This window comes from Haemaphysalis longicornis, unplaced genomic scaffold, assembly GCF_048455015.1.
Source record: "Haemaphysalis longicornis isolate Haplotype H1 unplaced genomic scaffold, Haemaphysalis longicornis Haplotype H1 scaffold_4, whole genome shotgun sequence".
In the NCBI taxonomy this organism is placed as follows: domain Eukaryota; kingdom Metazoa; phylum Arthropoda; class Arachnida; order Ixodida; family Ixodidae; genus Haemaphysalis; species Haemaphysalis longicornis.
Genome location: NW_027526361.1, coordinates 40,764,381 through 40,782,083, shown reverse-complemented (window position 1 = coordinate 40,782,083; position 17,703 = coordinate 40,764,381). Strand labels below are relative to the sequence as shown.

Sequence of the window (17,703 nt, the reverse complement as noted above, 5' to 3'; positions counted from 1 at the left end):
TAACTAATGCTAAAAAATATTTAAAAAAATCCAAGTCTCTTTCTTAAGAGAAAGATGGTTAAAACGCGAAGCCTTCTTTCGTGCAACGTGAGTCAACGTCATAAATCCAAACTGCTTCGACAGTGTCGGAATGGCGCAATCGGGTAAACGCCGGCTTCGTAACGCGAGGGACCCAGGTTCGATTCCGACCACAGGAAGGGCTTCTTCGTTCACTTAACCCACGATCATCCTTATCGTCGGTGAAAGTTGGCTTTTCTGCAGTGCGTTCTAACAGCGATGCTGTTTAAGCTGGTGGTTGGGCCGGCGAACGTGCGCAGGAAAACCCCGACGAGCGTTGACGTCATCGCGCGCGCCGTGCCTCGCCGCGCTTGGGCGAGACTCGTGTCGCCACCTGTCGGAGGCGCGATACAACTGGTACAAGCACGGCTTTGGAAACGCGTCGCGGGGTGGCTTGCTCTGCCACCGTGTTGCGACGCGTGGTGCCGTTTTGACAGTGCAACGAGAAGAATCAATGCCAAAATGAAAGAAGCCAGAAGGCTGAGAAGCGATAACGTTAACAAACTTCTTAATTAGCGTCGAACACGTCATACCACACAAGACGAACGGTGGCGATGGAATAAGTTAAAAATTTTGAGCAAACGCCCGTCCCGCTCCGCCCTCCGCTATTCTTGAAGCTTCACCGTAAAGCCGGTAGGCCGCGTACATTGTACATATAGTTGAAACTCGATTTTACGAAACCCGATTTTACAAATTTCTCGATTTAACGAACAAATTCGGATTCCTCCCGCATTCGCCCATAGGCTTAATGCTTTTATGAAATCGAAATAACGAAACAAACTTCACCGCCGAACTCGATTTAACGAAGCATTCCGGGAAAATCGTGGAGAGCAACGCGGCCCTTGATCGTTGTGAACTGCTTCCGGCATGCTGGATTCCACACTTCTACTTCCGAGGCTGCGTAGGGCTCCACAAGACCGCAACACGAGCAGGAATAGACATAACTGCAGTTGTGGGGAAGAGCTTCGTAGGCATGACGAGGTGGCCGCAGATCAGAACTTCGACGACTTCGTGAACGTCGACACAGACACAGACTGACACAACAGAAGTTCTCAACGACGAGGAGACAGTGCAGCATGTTTCCTACGCACAAGAGGAGTCTGAAGATGCGAATGATTCGGATACTGTCGAAGCTGCCGTGCCCACACCAAGCCAGGCAATGACGCCGTCGACCTTCTGAGGTGGTTTTTTGGGGCAAACAAGGGTGCCGCGGACGCTTTGACTTCCGTGACTGGTCAGCAACGAGAAGTGTTCACAAAGCTCGCGCAGGCGGAAATTACGAGCTTTGTCAGTTGGCAATCAATTTGTCGTTCCTTCTAACGAAAATTGTCGTTATTTCGATTTTGCGAATCTCCCGATTTAACGAAATAATTCGCTGCTCCCGGTCACTTCGTTAAATCGAGGTTCAACTGCACTACTTTAATTGTCGAGTGTTCGTTGCTCTATGGGGGCGCTAACGACGACACCACGTAAAAAACGTGGCCGAGTATTCAAGCATAACCACGCATAAGCTAAGCCGAACCAAGAATAAGCTAGGTGGGGCCACCAGCTTCGCTGTTTGCCCAGTATTCGAACCACTAGTGCGAAGCTTCCCCAATTTTTTGGGGCGCAACGATTTGCATTTTGGAATTTAACTTTGAAGACATTGGCTTTAGACCAGAGAAAGAAGCATCGCGTTTCAACCATCTTTTCCCTTTACCCACGATCATCATCACCGTCAAAGAAAGTTCGATTTCCGGCAGTGAATTCGTTGCGGACGGTCGCCATCAGTGAGGCAAAGAAAGCTCCGCTTGAAAGAGATCTTGCCGGCACACTAGGCGTACAACAGATCTGAAAACCCGTCCGGGTATGGCGTCGGGTGCACGGTCTGTGAACCTGCGCATGCGTACAACTAGTTTCGGCACTTCTGCGCATGTGCACTCGCGCCAGTCCCTCTGCTATAACTCCTACCGAGTCTCTTGTGCTGGACAAATATAATTAAAGTGTTATTAGAGCTTTTGAAGAATGCTCCGTGTCTGATTACCACCACTGCCGGATCTTTTATTTTTTTCGCGCACGTATCAAAACAGGTATTGTTCCTTTTGAGCGAGCTACAGTGAGAATTCAGATGCCCTAAGCAGTCTGCTTCTCCTTGTAGGAAGCAGGCTCTTTTTGGCGAACACACGGAACACCCTAATCAGTGCTCTGACATCGTCAGTTATACGCAGACTGGTGTGAACACCTAAAATATTAGGCAACGGAGTACCCGTATATTGACCCTATGCGGTAACTCGATCCCCGCGAAGCAAAGGTACGGGTATTTTTACGAGCCAGGATCAATTGCAGGTGTCATGTTTCCGCGTGTAACCACCATTTCCTGCGCCGATCGATGTGCAGTCTGTGTATCCACCCACTCTTCTATTGCGCGCACCTTTCCTTTGCCTGGTATTCAACGTCTACAATAAACGAAAAAAAAGAAAGAAAGAGACTGTGCGAAACGGGGGATCGATCACGCTTTTTATCACTGAAACGAACAAACTTGCATAGAATCTTCGTGGACGGTAAACATTTATTTATTTTCTGTCGTGAAATCGTCCTATAGAAACTGATCGCAAACTTTCAAAAATTTTCAGTGGCCTCCCAGCAGCAGCCGAACAAGTAGCGGCAGCCGAAAAAAAAAATCGCCGTCATTGCAGTCGTTGTCTTTGACGACGTATACGTCGTTGTCTTTGACGCACAGGTCAAACACAGGTGCGCTCTTTTGCGTGTCGACGTCTGTGCACGATTTTGCCGGGAACGGCCAGAACCACTTTGTGTGTAGTGTGCACGGACAATTGTTGTTGTTGTTCCTTTAGTCATGGCACATATCCACGTGGGGGATTGGCCAATCAACGGGGTTGCTTTGCGGGGATAACCTAACCCGCCCACCTCATAGCACTATAAAGTCAGCCTGTAGAATTGAATTGGGAAAACGATTACACAATTAGATAATAGAAATGGAGAAGAATCAAAGATTGATGCCGTTTTTAGGAAAATAGGCGAAAAAATTTTTTGGCAGCGACCGCCCAGGGACTTCTGGACTGAGAAGACCCCCCCATTGCCACTACTACAAAAACTAATATTGAAATAAAGTTTACTCCTCCTCCTGAACAGGTCAACTTTAAATATCACGGGAACTCGCGAAGCGAGCCGCATCGACGCGGCGCGTGGCGGTGGTTCACCTGTCGAGACCGACGCCCGGTGCATACGCGGTCCCTCTATGTTGACATATCTGCCAAACTGTTGACTTCTACCAGCCGCACTGCTGAATCAAAGGGTGACCACGGAGTAACTTGTTGACAGCACCACACCACTGTTGGAAAGGTTCCGCCATTTTTTATTCCTAGCGCAGTAAAAGGTGTTATCTCACGCATTCTGGTCGAGTGGTGCACATTAGCGCATTCGGCTGAATTTGGCGCCTAGATATGGTGGACTTCGGGACAGCTTACGGAAAAAAAATGAAGAAAACTTACATTAATGCGGAAGACTTGAAAGTAGCGAAGCTGTACGCGACAGTAGCGTTTTTCCTCTTTTCGCTTCACGGCGTTGTTTAACCCTCGCCGCTGTACGAGGGACCAGAGAGTCCAGAAAGACCATATCCAGATCCAGAAAGATCCAGAAAGATCCAGAAAAATCCAGAAAGACCAGAGAGTCTTTCTCTATCGCACCCGGGCCACGGATCTGCGCCGCACGGGACCTCCCTTCGTGGCGCGCACTTATCGCTGCGGCGGCGGCCTCCTCGCCTTCCTCCGCTACGTCCCGCGCACGGGTCCTGCGCACGTCTCTTTTCCTTCCTCGCCCATATCTCCCCTGCCGCCTATCTCTTGACATTATCGGGCCGCTGCTCCGTGCCGGGCGCTTGCGGAAGGGGGTGTGGTTTGACCTCTAGCTCTCAAGGGCAAAACTGACCCTCCAGCGAAGACTTCCCGAGATAGCGTAGTGTAGCTTGCGCTACAAAAAAAGAGTAAGAAGGGAGAGATACAAAGATGTCGCGTGCTGCCAATGACTGCCCAAGCACAGCGCTTCTGACATAGCCTGCAGGCCACGTTGGTCCGCGCCACGGTTTCAAGTGACTGCACGTTATCGTCCGGCCGGTTTAGGTATACCTTCGGTCTTTTTGCCGTCTGACTGTTTTCTACTTCCCTATGAGTCCCCATTCGCTTGGTCCAACGACGCCTTGGCATAAGCTCAGTCTTGTGCAAACAAACTTCTACCATCATACAGGCTCGTTCTATCAAATGACACTAGCGATCACTCATGGCTAGTGTTTTTGTGCAACTCCTCTGAGTAACCCAGGATAAGATTTCTGATTTGTGTGCCCTCGTTATACTCAGCGCAGCTAACATGATGCGGCGCCAACTGGGTGCTTTCGTTGCACTTCTGACCTGCATACCCCTTACAGGCTTCATTTACGGAACCCGTCCGTATTTTATCCTACATGGTGCAACGTCGGCATGAAGTCAGCTTGGGCAAATAGACGACGTGCTCCCTAACTTTCGTGCTGCGCCGAAATTTTCCTAATTGATGTAGAAGAAGATGCGGATAATGATAATGCTACTGCTAGAGCTAATAATTATAATTACGTGGACTGATACTAGTAACGTTCGAATGAGACAACGTTACTGGGCTGAGACGCGTAGACGTAGAGATGGAAGTTTTAAAGTACTTGTCTCTTGTAGTTTCATATTTGCCCGACTGAAATGCCCGCCGTCTTACCTATATACGTCAAACCCGATTATAACGAACCCGGATAGAGCAAATTACGCTATATATCGAACAAAAGCAAATCTGTTACGAAAATGCATGCGAAGCATATTCCTCATAACGAAGTTCACATCGGATATATCGAACTCGTCGCACCTATATTGCCACCGAAATGCGTGGTCTCGGAGCGGCGATTGAGATGCTGATTGGCCAAGATTGAGATGTTGAGACTCGCATGGACCGGCGTGACGCCCGACACATTCCGTAACTGTTTCCGACGCACGGGATTCACGACGGAGCCCATCCAGCCAGCGAGTCCGGAACACGACGGCATCATTGGCGAACTGCGCGAACAGCTCGCCAACGTTCCAGATGCTGTGCCGAAAGGAGCGTCCTCAGAGGATTTCCTGGGCTTTGACGACGATGTTGCCGTCACTGTGAGCCCCTCGAGCGCACACACCGTCGCCGATGTCATGGCAGCTGGTGCTGCTGAAAGTATGAGGATGCCACAACGTAAAGGCGTCTGACGCTTTATGAAGCGCTTTTGCCAGTCGATGTTCTCTGTCAATATTGCTTCAACATTTAAGGACACGGACTTGAACTGGTGCAAACAATGTCTCGTGTAGAGAATGCGGTGCTAGTTAGTGCCGCCAAAACTAAAGTGATAACAAAAATCACCCCTTTTTTATTGCATGCAATAAATGGATTGTTTTGTGTAAGGTAATGGCATACTTTGTGTTCGTTTCGTTATGTGGGAATGGCAGGGGGAGGGGGCGGGGGGTCCCGCGTATTGCGAACTCGTAACGAAAAAAATCGTTATAGACGGGTTCGGCTATATCGGATTATTGGATATACCAAACTATAACCGGGTCGCTATAACCGGGTTTGACTGTATGCCCCACAGCCAGCAGCAGATGGTATTGATCCGCGTATAGGTGGGCACCGGCTGTCCCCACGTTTACGAATTGACAGGCTTCCCTTTCTTTTTTTCTACTTGCACCACTGGAACAGGTATTACTGGCGACCTTTTCTCATTCTTCCAAAGCGTTGCCATGACTGCGCGTTGTGAAAACACGGTGTCTATACAGTTGTTCCCGTTTCGCACCAAGATACGATCAGCGCGTGTACTTTGTGTATCGGTTTCTCTTTCTTGTTTTGCAAAGAAGCAAGGATTGGTTGGCTGACGTCTTTCGAAGCACGCTACATTATAGGTCGGAGCGAATCGAACAGAACTTTCGTCTTGCAGGCAATGCCTGTGTAACTGCCGTTGTTCAGAGGGGAACCTGTTTTGTTTAACTATACCCTGTAACGTAGTACAACTTGCAAGACTGAGCAGTTCAATCTCATTACGGTATTTATTCGAATATAAGGCGAAATGTTTTTGCAAAATCCGTATCTCAAAGTCATACCTCGCCTTATATTCGAAGCTTAATATATTTATACAGCGATTTTTTTAATCTACAAAACTTCACCTTCGCCTTATAATCATGACCGCCTTTTAATCGAATAAACACGGTATATGCGATGTATGGAGATCACTGCTGTATTTTCAGTGTGAAACTCGCGGTAGCTATTCAAATGCGCTACGTCCCCCCAGCCACCTTCCCATATAACGACAGCATTCGGATGTGCATGAGGACTTTAAGCTGATGCATCCGTAAAATGACTTCACGCAGGGCTTGTGCTCATACACCCGTACTAAGATGCCATTTTGAACGCCCAAACTATCTTAAACATCGAAACTTGAACGTATAAACCATATATAATACTCGTATTACGCGAAAAATCTTTCGGAGCGTTGTTTGGTGCGCGGCCTTGACTACGCCTTGCGATGTTATACCGTATACCTTATATTTTTTTTGCTGAAAATGGACAGCGTTAGAGGGTAATAGTGAGCGGATGACCGGCCCTGTGCGGTACTCTGGAGGTAACGGGGATATTGCGCGTGCGCTAAGGCGGCGAAACCGTCTGTGCGCATGCGCAGTGGCGCCGGTCCCCTACCGGATACCTTACGAATCTTACGGTTGCCCCTAAAAGCAAATGAATATACCTTTTTCTCGGAAAGCCTCAGATATAAATTATTAGCTATAGGCATCTAATCTCCGTTAAACCTTGCATGGCACGAATAAATGGGTTCTCTCAAGCACTCACCGCTATCTCGAGCTGGCGCCTCTCGAAAAGGCGCTCTTCGTTGCGAGCCTCGGTCTTCTTGCGGAGAAGCTCCTCTGCACATGAACATAATAAGGCCGGCAAAGATTATTCGTCACCTTCGCTGTTCACCTGACCCACATTCGCAGCAGTGACTAGTAGCGACGAATGCGAGGCATGCATCGAACCGGCTGCGAGCAACGTTATTTCTTGGGGTAAGCCTACAGCAGATATTACACCCCAGGCGCCAAGATGTGTACAATGGCTTCATTCGTCGACCGGAAGTTCGTGCATTTGGCTGACCCACTTAAAGTGCATTTATTGGCCTCCAGCACTAGTGAGAGCATCTTTAACAACCACTCGCTTCGTGCGGCGTGAAATACCCGGTGGGGAGGAACGCACCCAGCGTGGGTCTCTGGTCTCCCGAGGAAGCGGGTGCTGGCCGGTGCCTCACCCTGGGCGCCACCTGGACGACGCCCGACCGCAGACCCAGAGGGTCGGTGTCGGTACGCTGTCTGCCCACGGGACCTCGCCTGCCCAGCCGGTACACTGGCTGGCACGGCGACAGGACAACCGGAACAAGAGCGAATTAGTCGGAGACCTAGCTGACACAGAGTCGCTGCTAAATGAATGAAGAAGAAAGTGCGTAGAAATAGCACGGTTGTTAATAAGTGCATATACAGTAGCCGACCGTTTTTTCATACTCCGAAAATTCGGACTTGCTGGATATATCGATCTTTCGCAAGGAACCGCCAGTGGTCCCATAGGAGTAATGACTCGCGGATTTTTCGGACTGCTTGTTTATTCGGACTATTTCTCTTTTCCCTCCAGGTCCGAAAAATCGGTCGGCTACTGTATGTAGAGCAAGCCGACCGTGATATATACTAAGCGAATAATAAAAATCACCCACCCTTCCGTTCAACGACGACGATGGCTGAACGCGAAACTTCCTCGTGGGGACTTCGCTGCCCTCTAAATTAGGACTTTGACTCGCACACGGTTTGGACTTAGACTCGCTCGAAGTTTGGGCCTTTGATCGCAGCGGCTTTGACTTTGGCCCTTCGCCATTTGATTGCGCACCATGAAAGCTACGCGTTCAACTATCGTCGCCGTTATACGGAGGTGTGCGCGGTTTTTATGTCTGATTTTGCACCTCCATATACTCCTCTCCAAATCCAAACTTTTTAGACCATTTCGGAATGGCGCAATCGGGTATTCGTCGTCTTCATGACACGAGGCACCCAAATTCGATTCCGACCCCGGGATGCGTTTTTTTTTCTTTCACTTCGACCATGATTATCGTCATCATCGTCAAAGAAAGTTGGCTTTATTGAAGTGCGTTCTTGAAGCGACCTACGCCGTCAGTGAGACGAAGAAGTCAGTGATGAGCCGACCGACCGACCGAGTTACTGAGTGAGTGTCAATAAGTGAGTGTGAGTGAGGAAATTAGCAAGTGAGTGAGTGAAAAAGTGAGGGTGTTTTAGTGAGAGAGTGTGAGCAAGGAAGCGAGCAAGTGAGTGAGTGAGTGAGTGAGGAAGTGAGCAAGTGAGTGAGTGAGTGAGTGAGTGAATGAGTTTGAGTGAGGAAGTGTATGAGGAAGCGAGCAAGTGAGTGTGAGTGAGTTTGAGTGAGTGAGTGCGAGTGAGTGAGTGCGAGTGAGGGAGTGTAAGTGAGTGAGTGAGTGAGTGAGTGAGTGAGTGAGTGAGTGAGTGAGTGAGTGAGTGAGTGAGTGAGTGAGTGAGTGAGTGAGTGAGTGAGTGAGTGAGTGAGTGAGTGAGTGAGTGAGTTTAACTCCCAAAGGAAACTTCCTAACAACAGTCCTTAAAAGTGGAGCAACTATAAATTACGTTCTGCCCTCCTAGACCCTCCCGTGGGCACCTACTTGTACACGCGCACGCGTATCGCAGCATTAGGCTACGTAACAAGAATCTTCGTAAGCCGTACTAGCCAGTGGTTACCGTTCTCGCAAGAGGAAACTAGAGTATCTATAGCAAGTTTACCTCATCCAGTAGGAGGCTGTCAGTGGGGCTCCGAATGCCAAGCCGGTTAGCGTTCCTGAAGATGCCGCCATCCTGCCGAGGAAAAAAAAAGATATGTAAAGATAAGTATTTGCAGTTACTCGGGAAACCAGCACGTTAAACAGCAACGGAACAAGATAGCAGGAACAACATAGGCGCAGTTATTTTTATTAACAATGTTGGACATTATGACAAAAAAAAGAATCTAACGATTCGTCGTTGTTTCTTGGCGTTATTGTTTTCCACCGTATGTCACGCATCATCAGTACTTTCCCAGCGAATAATTTAGAGTGAAACGTCTTTGTTAAAATAGCAAGACGTTCATGGTGCAGCGCACACAAGAACAGGAAAAAAAAAACACTGCAAGCGCTGATTAGCATACATGCCTTACAACTCAGTCGATTTGCCATCTTGGAAATTAAGAAATCACGCTTAAAGCGAATAAAGAAAGCGTGTCCAAACCGTTCGTTCGTTGTCTTGTGGGTTCCGCCAGGAATCGTAACTTCGCAGCATTTCTTCGTCCTGCGATTCCGTCGAAAAATGGACACAGTGACTTTGTACAGTTGCTCATGGGCTCACGAAACTCTGTTTATGGCATGCTCAACATGGTATTTACAAGAAGGCAGCGTCTAAAGTTAATCTACAAGGCAGGGACGTGCCAAGAAGTTTGCTTTCGGGGGGAAGTCCTAGGATGCAGACACCGCTGGCAGCCGGCAAGTCATTCATCACTAAAATCCCGCAATGAATTTTAACACGAAAGTTTTTTATTCCCGGATACACTGAGATTTCGCTGACTTCATAACCGTCACGGAAATGATGCCAGTACAACGAAGCAAGGGGCCTGTAAAGGGTGCAGCCCTCCACACAGGGTCTTCTTGCGGGGAAGCAACCTTTAGTACTAAAGAGTACGTTATACTTAAGGTTGTTCGTTTTCGGGTTGTATTTTTAACACGAAGGTGTTTTATGCCGGAATACACCAAGATTTCACTGACGTCATATCCGTCACGGAAATGCCGCCAGTACACCTTTGCCGAAGCGACCCGGCAGCAGGGGGAGGGGCCCGTTTGAACCCATTCCCATTTCACCCTTCCCGCTTGTTCCCTCCCGTTTCAACCTGGCGCAAAACGCCCTTCCCGTTTCATCCTTTCCCACTTGGCCCGTTCCCGTTTGAACCCGTTCCCATTTCAACCTTCCCGTTTGTTCCTTCCCATTTCAACCCGGCGCGAAAGAACCTTCCCGTTTCGTATTTTCCTATTTAGCCCGTTCCCGGAATAACATACCCAGTTTATGAACCGTTATAAAAAACATTTTCATATTGTTTTTCATTTATTTCCGTTTGTTCACAGCCGCTGCGATAGCATACTCAGTAAAGCCAGAGTCCTTGACTGCTTTTCAAACCTGGGGTTCAGTCTTTGAATCTACAGACGACGACATTTGGTTACAATTAAAGTCATACCAATTAACAAATCTACACAATTTACACGAAAACAGCGAAATACCTAAGCTAAACGTATTTAAATCACGAGGGTCTCCCGGCGTCTTCCCTTGTTTGCTCTCGTTCGGTCGACTGACCCTCGTCTTTAGCTTCTTTAGATCCACCGCAAAAACTCCAGACTGTTAAGTTTTATTACATCAAAACGACGCCATCATGACCGTGTCCCGAAAAAATGTGATGAGGGGCTACTAACACACACGGCTACGTCAACCAAAGGTTTATAAACAAACAATTATTTTATCCACACTCTAAAGCTAACTTTAACTCAATCTTCAATGTATTCATGAAAGGACGGGTAAATAACTAATAAAAACCAACCGACCCATAGAAACTCCGACAGGTGGCCATCGACCCTCGGGCGGCCTCTAAGTATTGTTCCTACGACGCGCGCCGAAAATATGCTCAGCGCCGAAGACATTCCCGGCTTTGTCAACCAGGCGTGTCCATTACAAAAGGAGCTGTCAGTCCCTCGTCACATATATCCGTTGTAGCGGTGACACTGTAGACCTGTTACGAATTTGAACCTCACTGCGTACCTTGGCCGGTGCAACTTTTCCAAGCGCCGCGGCGGGCCTTTCTCTATTCATCTCTAGCCCCACGAATGACGCCGCATCGAGGATAACACCACCGACCAGGACGCACCAGTTCTTTGCATGCTCTAATGCGGTAATTATCCCCGGCATCTAGAGAGACATCCCGCCGACGTCACAAGGTACCCTCGGCGTCGTATAGACATTAAACGACAAAGGTGTGGCTTCCCCCAAAAGGACTTTAACCACCCTTCCCTGGCTGGGATTATTTTTATCAGCTGGACGCGCTACCCGGCTTCCCCAGAAAAACGATGAAACGCGGAAAGCGCTTCCCCAAGTACACTATACTTCAGCGGTGTCTGCACAAAGAAGCCGCGCAGGCTTTTATGCAACAACAAAAAAGCAGGACAGAAAACCGCCGGCGTTCTCGCAAAATGTGTAATTGGCTGAGTTAACACATTCAATCGTTATTTTTGCTTTTTTTAAGTCTCTCGATGGACATCTTTGATCTATAGATCTCGAACCCGAAGACAAAGCTACGCTCCAAACAATGAGCATAAGAGCGGCTGTTAAATAAATTTCAGCCTCACGTACGGACACCAACTGCATAAAAATCCAATGCGTGCATTGCTCAAGAGATTGGGTATCTTTCTAGTACACTTTCGCAGCTACAAATATTTTGTCAAGAGGGCAGTATCGGCCTAAGGCATTCGGAAACTTTTATCGGCCAGAAATATCGGTCGATTCCAGAAAAATTGCTGCATACAAGTTTTTAGTGCATGACCCGTTGCTCGTAAGCACATTTTGGGGGACAGTTTCGAGACGGTAACGCATATTTTCGGACATTCAAATTGGTTGGAATGATGCGGGTTGAAATGAGAAGGGCGCTTTGGGAGCGGGTTGAAACGGGAAGGGCGTTTTGGGAACGGGCTGAAACAGGAAGCGCCCAAACGGGAAGGTCGTTTCGGGAGCGGGCGCACACGGGACGGGTCAAGCGGGAAGGGCGTTTCGGGAGTGGGTTCAAACGGGACGGGGTCAAACGGGAATGGGTTCTTTCGGGCTACACCCGCAGCAGGACGTCGCTCGCCAAGCACACCCACAAGACAGCCGCCGACCCGCAAATCATGGTCAGCTGCAGATTTCGCTGCACATTTCACTTTCGTGTTTTACCGATTCCTAGACAGAGCAATCAACCACAGTTTTTTCATCCCTCCTCCCTGCCTGCGACCTTCTATCCCTGTTAAATGTGCGCATGCGTCAAAACTACGGCCTGTAGCGACATTTTGAATGAACACAGAATTTTATCTCCCATGAATGCGTGCCCCTGATAGCTTGTGCCCAAATCCGACCCATTCCAGTCTTCAAGTTTCAGCTTTCAGCATGTATTAGTTTTGCTCTTCGCGTGAAATGCGCTTGACCACACTTAGAGCCTGTCCGTTCTCTGTTCTCCCCGCGGGAAGAAGGCCCGAAGGCCTCGGAAAGGGTATCACGCACCCTGCGTCGTTCTTCTTCCTTGAGACGTTCTCTGAAATGATGCATCGGTATACTCCTCTTCACTCACATGGTCAGCTTTGCGTGAGCGAATGGAGCCGTGACCTGCGTTCGCGCAATACCTTAATCAAGGGCACACAGCGTGCTCGCCGACATACAAAGAAGTGTTCGCAAAAAACATTCCCGAGTCTTGTTTGCCAAGCCTAATTCTCAGCAAATACCTTCATTTGAAACAACAGAGCTTCGCATCTAAGCGTGTCCTCCCTCCCTGAAAATAAAACACGCATGAGATTTTGTCTCACTCTACAGAAACCTTGATTGAAGTTGTTCGTCAACACTGAGACTCCGAAGTCGGGCTAAAGCAGGGCAAACATTACCCGATGCTCGGGCGGGTCCAGCTGCATCGGAGGGACTGCAGTATCACGGAGAGAGATTTACGTTCCATGCTCGGCTGACTCGCACACAGCGGAGGCGGGAAATTGCAGCCGCAGTGATCTCCATTCCTCGCGAGCCCGCGGCTGGTTCTTGAGAACGCAAGGAGGGCGGCGGGAAGTCGAGAGCTTGGGGGAAGACATAGCGAGACGTCGTTTCAAGCTGGAACCCTTCGGTGACGAAGTATGCATGCGGGGCTCCGCGCTTCTATCGATCCATGGAGAAGCATGCACGGCGCGGGGTGCCAGCCGGAAATCGCCATCGGGGAGTGTCTCGGGGTGGTAAGGAATGCACGAGACTGACCGGGAATGTCGACTCAAGGCGCGCGCGTTGTCGGACGGGAGTCGAGGACTGCGAGGAGCGAAACGGCGCCCACCGAATCTCTGGCACGCTGAAACTGTCGCGGAACCTTCTCACGCCCTATGCGGGTGTCGCTACACTTGTGTGTTGCGAAGCATCTTTCTGGACTTCCCGTGAATTCCATTTTTTTTTCGCGTTAACATTGCGATCGTTCACTTTTTGCGTTGTCGCTGAAGGGCGTTTTCAACGCGCGACACCGCGAAGGGTATCCAAAACTATTAGAAAAAAAATTAAGGAAGCTCACGCTAACGCGTACCACTTGAAGGGAGCGAAGCTTTGCGCAACCGTCACGACCATCACGAAGGTTTGAGTCCACGATTGCAGCCGATTTGCTTCTTCTTCGCTGCCGCAACGACCTTTATTCCAGCATCGTTGCTGTGTGAACTTCATTCATTTTTTTTTTTTTGGAAATGATATTCAACGGACAACATCTTGGAGCGGCGTACGCTATAACGTGTATTTCTCGTTCCGAGAAAGTGTTGCAACGATTACAAATTTTTTTTTTGCCAATGTTGGCCAACCATCCTAAGTGGGCATGCTTGGCTTGAAAGACGTGCGCAGGGGACGCCGGGCGGTCGTTGCGAGGCGCGCACACCGGAGCGCTAGGATTTCTCTTTGTTTTGTTGACTGCAGGGCGGCCGCCGCGAGGCCCGTGCTGACGTGCGCTAGCTCGGCAATTTCTGGGTATTTCTAACTGCTCACACGAAAAAATTACGATTTTCAAAACAGCTTCGCCGATGAAAGCCTGGCCTTCATCATAGGATCATAGGATATGCATATCCTTCCGGGAGTGTGAGCGCGAAATTGTATTAAATAAAAAAAGCAATAAAAGGTTGTCACAGGTTCAGGCACACGAAAGTATTCGAGGTTTTATAAGTAGTAATTCGACACGTAGCACTCAAAAGAAAATGTATATATTATAATTCCAGAAAAAATGACATCATGTGGATAACATACCTCATTGTCGAGAAAAACACATCCAAAAGCGTACGCAGTAGCCTACAGTCCAGCTATACCAGTCGAGCCGATGAATTAACGAAGAACACTGCAGTTTAACATGCGTGTGCGATGGAAGCGGCAAAGAGCACACACTATGCACCGCTACGTTCCCTCAGCAATAGCACAAACAACCAAAGAGGTGCCCAGAAAATCGGAAGAGTAGTTCCACAAAAGACCGAGCCTCCACGAGAAGAATTCTATAGGCCTAATTCATAGCCAAATAATATACATAATAAACTAGCAGTCACTCCAATAGAATCGCAGAATTTTGCGAAGGACACGTCACCAGGCATCCCGGCATTCAAAGCAACCACCAGCAAGGTGGAAGCTAATCAGTACAACTTAGTGCTCCTGATTCACTTGCATCACGTTTTGCAGTTGAGCGCATAAGTTTTAGTAGAGTCGAACCTCGTTATTACGAAGTAATATCGGGACAGCAAATTACCGATTGCTCTCCCGATATAACAGATTTGTTCGTTATAACAGATATTCATTGTAACAGTAGTTGTAAAAATCGTCTATAACAAATCTACAATCTGGCTCGCGAAAAAATGCTTGATACAAACATGCATTTTTTAAGGCTTCGAACCCTTACATTTCTCTTGTAGAATTTCAAGCTCTATAAACCGGAACATGAGTATGTGAGAATACAACGAAACAAAGTTCACTTCACAAAACAGGCCTGCGTCCTTATTTATTTGATGAAGGATGTGATCTTTGCCTGGTGGCTACCCACAGCAATGAGCAGGATGAAGTTTTCCGCAGCGTCCACGAACAAAATGGCCTTTATACTTCTGCAGTTTCGGACCACGGGTGATTTTTCCAAGTAGCTTCTTAGCCTCCTGGTCAAATATTTCTTCGTTATATCCGATATAGCGCGCGGCTCTCACGGTTTCAGTTTCGTTGTAAGAGAATAAGTGTAACTGAAATAAATCGTGACCAACCAAAGTTTGTATTTTGTTCGCTATAGCCGATAATTCACTATATCAGTGTTCTTTATAAAGAGGTTCAACTGTACTGCATTTCTTTCTTTCTAAACTCCGCCAAAAACTGTAAGAAGCTCCCATCGGGTTAGTTCGCCGCAGTGCCTCAAAGCTTGGAGCGGCACCGAAATTAATATATTCCTCTCGGCGAGCACATACACGCCAATGCCTGTAGCATGTTGTCGAAATAGATGTAAAAGTGCATTTTTGTTAGCGCAAGAAGTTTCTGGAGAAATTCAGAGCATTATCTGCTAATGCGGAGCATTCTTATGCCGCTTGACTTGAGTGTGAGTTTTTAGAGTCAATGTTTTGGTTTTCCTAAATCCTGTCCGACCAATTATCTCCATTTACGCTATTAAAACGATTCGAAGTGTAACGCTCGCGAAATCTGCATTATTGAGGAAATTTAGGGCGTTATACGGCTTGCCATTTTACATAATTGCTTAATATTTTTCTTGTATTTCAGTTTTTCGAAATTTCGTTCTACCAATGATCGCCATTTACCCTGTTATAACGATTAAATTTGCAAGTTTCGGGAAATCTGCATTATTGTAGAAATGCAGGGCGTTACACGGTTCGCCAGTTTCCGTAATTATTTTATATTTTTCTTATTCTTTGTTTTTCAAAATTTCGTCCGACCAGTTATCTGGATGCTATTCTAGCGATTACAGGTGGAACTTCCGCGATATCTGCATTTTTGTGGAAATGCAGGGCGTTACACGGTCCTGCCTGTGGGGGTACTCGGCAAAGAACGCTGCGCACGTATTAAAAAATGATTGCTTCATATACGAACCATTGCCTTTTCAGAAACATCGGAGCCTTCCCGAAGACAACACTCCAGACCCGCGTCCACTCACCAAACTGCGCACAACCTGTCGTCTGCGAGCGCATTGATTGCGAGCGTGGCGGGTGCAGAAATAAGCCGGCCCGGTATCGACTTCGCGTCACATGCAACGTCACCACGTCTCTCGCGATTTATTGGCCCCGTATTCGTCACGCAGGTAACGTGCATACGCGCAGCTCGATACAGCAGTCTCCCGAACACGACGTACAGGCGCGCAAAAGCAGCCCTTCGTTTCGGCAACACTCTCAGAAGATTCTGCCTTGTCTGCGCCCCCGTATGCACGGGGGTAAATGTTTGCATACGCTGAGAAAATGATTGCCGGGGTCCTACCAACGACAGTCTCATGGCGTGGTGAGACGCGCCATCGATTCTTAGTTGCTTGGGAGGCTTTCTTGCCTGAGACGGTGGGTGGGCGGATGGTGTAAGAACAAGAAAAGAGAGGAAAGAAACAAAACACCCTGCAGTTTGTTTTGGAGGCAACCTTCCGTGATGTGTCAAGTCCGCTTGTACCGGCGATTGAGGAACCAAAGTAACGGCACAGGTCGCGTTGCAGCCTTTAATAAGCCAGATATTTTAACCTTTATGGCCATATAACTTATCTACTAAGTAAAGTATCCAGCTATTAATAAATTGATCGTCTATTAACGTGCCCGAGGACAGCTGATATGCCCTCGTGTACTGACGCACAAATAAAAAATTGGCAAAGCTTTCACTAAGTCGCGCAAGGCTTGAACCATAGCGGAGCTGAAGGATGTAAGCACTGAAGGACACGCCACCACGCATTGCGTTAGGTTTGAAATTGTTTACCTAAATGTTCCGTTGTTGCTTTTCAATGTGTGGTAGTAGTATTCATCGTCCCATCCACTAATATCATCGTCTACTTCATGCATGACTAGTGGGCCCGGATCGTTTTGTCCGCAGGCTTTCACATGCATTTCTCCCAAAGTGGAACGCGTCAGCACGGGCTATATAGAACCGGCGGCAAACCGAGAACAATACACCTCATTCACTAGAAACGTGGGAGGCGACTCTGGTCAGCTAAGCCTTGGAAGACCAGCGCCAGCTGATCAACAGTGCCGGGGCGGGGCACAAGCTTCTAGGGCCCTGGAAAGAGGACTCCACCCAAGTTTCGCCCTTTAATCCTTTCTCCAACCTCAATAAAGTTTTACTGAACTGAACTGCGAACCAGGCTATCCATCAGGAGGTTGCTTCCCTGCTGCAGAACGAGACGGCCGGCCTCCTGCACCTCTACACACTGACGGCTCCATGTAACCGTCCATGGGCAGAGCTGGAGCCGCCTGCACGGCAATGGAGCTTGGCACCAGTCGTGTGTGCTGCCTGCCCTTCCCCGCCTCCTCCACCCGTGCAGAGCTGGCCGGGCTGCACTTTGCCGCAGACATGCTCCGGGAGAAGGCCAACCAGATTCAGGGGGCCGTCATCTTCACCGACTCCCGGCCCGCTCTCTTGCGACTCCGAGCGGCGGACCAGCCATCGAGCTCCACCGGCTACGTGGAGCGGTCGCTGACGGCGAAGCTTCGCCTGGTGGAGTCCCGCGGTTGTGACCTGCGGCTCCACTGGTTGCCATCTTATGTCGGAATCACCGGCAATGAGGTGGCTGACGCCC

General features: G+C 48.5%; 1 protein-coding gene across 2 annotated transcripts in view; it reads right to left on the bottom strand.

Moving 5' to 3' along the window:
* LOC144178555 (uncharacterized) overlaps window positions 1–16,889 on the bottom strand; it is a 39,035-nt gene extending 22,146 nt beyond the window's left edge. The window contains exons 1-6 of one of the 2 annotated variants that reach the window (XM_077706493.1): window positions 16,029–16,889; window positions 12,465–12,566; window positions 9,408–9,467; window positions 8,928–8,999; window positions 7,330–7,480; window positions 6,931–7,004 (exon numbers count right to left, since the gene is read on the bottom strand). In XM_077706493.1, coding sequence (XP_077562619.1) covers window positions 6,931–7,004; window positions 7,330–7,480; window positions 8,928–8,999; window positions 9,408–9,467; window positions 12,465–12,509 — 402 coding nt within the window. In that variant the 5' untranslated portion in view covers window positions 12,510–12,566; window positions 16,029–16,889. The remainder of the gene's footprint in view (window positions 1–6,930; window positions 7,005–7,329; window positions 7,481–8,927; window positions 9,000–9,407; window positions 9,468–12,464; window positions 12,567–16,028) is intronic. The other variant, XM_077706495.1, reaches the window with a different exon arrangement.
* Window positions 16,890–17,703: the final 814 nt, after the last annotated feature.